General features: G+C 33.8%; 1 protein-coding gene across 1 annotated transcript; it reads left to right on the forward strand.

Annotated features, from left to right (window-relative positions):
* Positions 1 to 254: 254 nt before the first annotated feature.
* LOTGIDRAFT_177077 (hypothetical protein) lies at positions 255 to 711 on the forward strand (the record flags this gene model as incomplete). Its single annotated transcript, XM_009051927.1, has 1 exon — positions 255 to 711. A coding segment is annotated over one exon (457 nt), but the record flags the coding sequence as incomplete, so codon positions are not given.
* Positions 712 to 1,021: the final 310 nt, after the last annotated feature.

A 1,021-nucleotide genomic window follows, 5' to 3' on the forward strand; every position in this document is an offset into this window, starting at 1 on the left:
TAAAATTCCATGTTACTATGAACAAGATGTTAAAATTCCATGTTACTATGAACAAGATGTTAAAATTCCAAGTTACAATGAACAAAGATGTTAAAATTCCATGTTGCTATGAACAAGATGTTAAAATTCCATGTTACTATGAACAAGATGTTAAAATTCCATGTTACAATAAACAAGATGTTAAAATTCCATGTTACAATGAACGTACAAATGAAGAACTAATAGAAATGATTTTTTTTTGTTGTTATTTTCAGTTGGTAACCAGTGTGTTGTAACCAATAACAGTGCCCCGATTAAAAAACAGAATTTATACCCTGTAGAAACTCCAGCACCCAGACCCAACTCGGCACCGATTACCAGGAAAGGCACTAAATGCAAAGTGGAGGGGTGTACCTACTTCGGAGATCCTATCTTCCACAACATGTGTACGAATTGCTACCATATTTTCAATCCCAAATCAATAGACATGACTAGAAACGAGAAATTTCCCGTGCAGGAAGCCTCCTTATCCCAGGGTGCTTCAAATTTCCTATCAAATTTCAACAGTTTTGATCGAAGTGCCCAGGTTTTAGAGCAGTCTCGAAGGGAGCAGACTACTTGTCGAGCTCATGGATGTCAAAATCATGGAAATTCACATTGCGAGGGTTTCTGTAACAATTGTTATAGGAAATCTTATCTACAAGTTTGCTCTAAAAGCTTTGAACAAATTGGGTAAGTGATGAGAATATTACATTAGATATGTTGATGGCTCCTATGCCTATTGTTCGCTGAATGTTTACAGCTTGGAGTGCATAGTAAGTGAGCTTGGTATCTGTGGAGACTGGATGAAGGAGAGAGGATGAAGATGATTAATAGGATTCACACATTTTGCTTTAATAACATGATTGGAGGCAAACAAAGATTTTTTTGGATCTATATTTTATATTATATCATATTATATTAAGACATATTCAATTTTTTTGAATTATGATTTAAGTTAGTTATTCTTTTTTTGTTTTCTTTCAATAATCAGTTTTATTTA

Source organism: Lottia gigantea (assembly GCF_000327385.1).
Source record: "Lottia gigantea unplaced genomic scaffold LOTGIsca_17458, whole genome shotgun sequence".
Classification (NCBI taxonomy): Eukaryota; Metazoa; Mollusca; class Gastropoda; family Lottiidae; genus Lottia; species Lottia gigantea.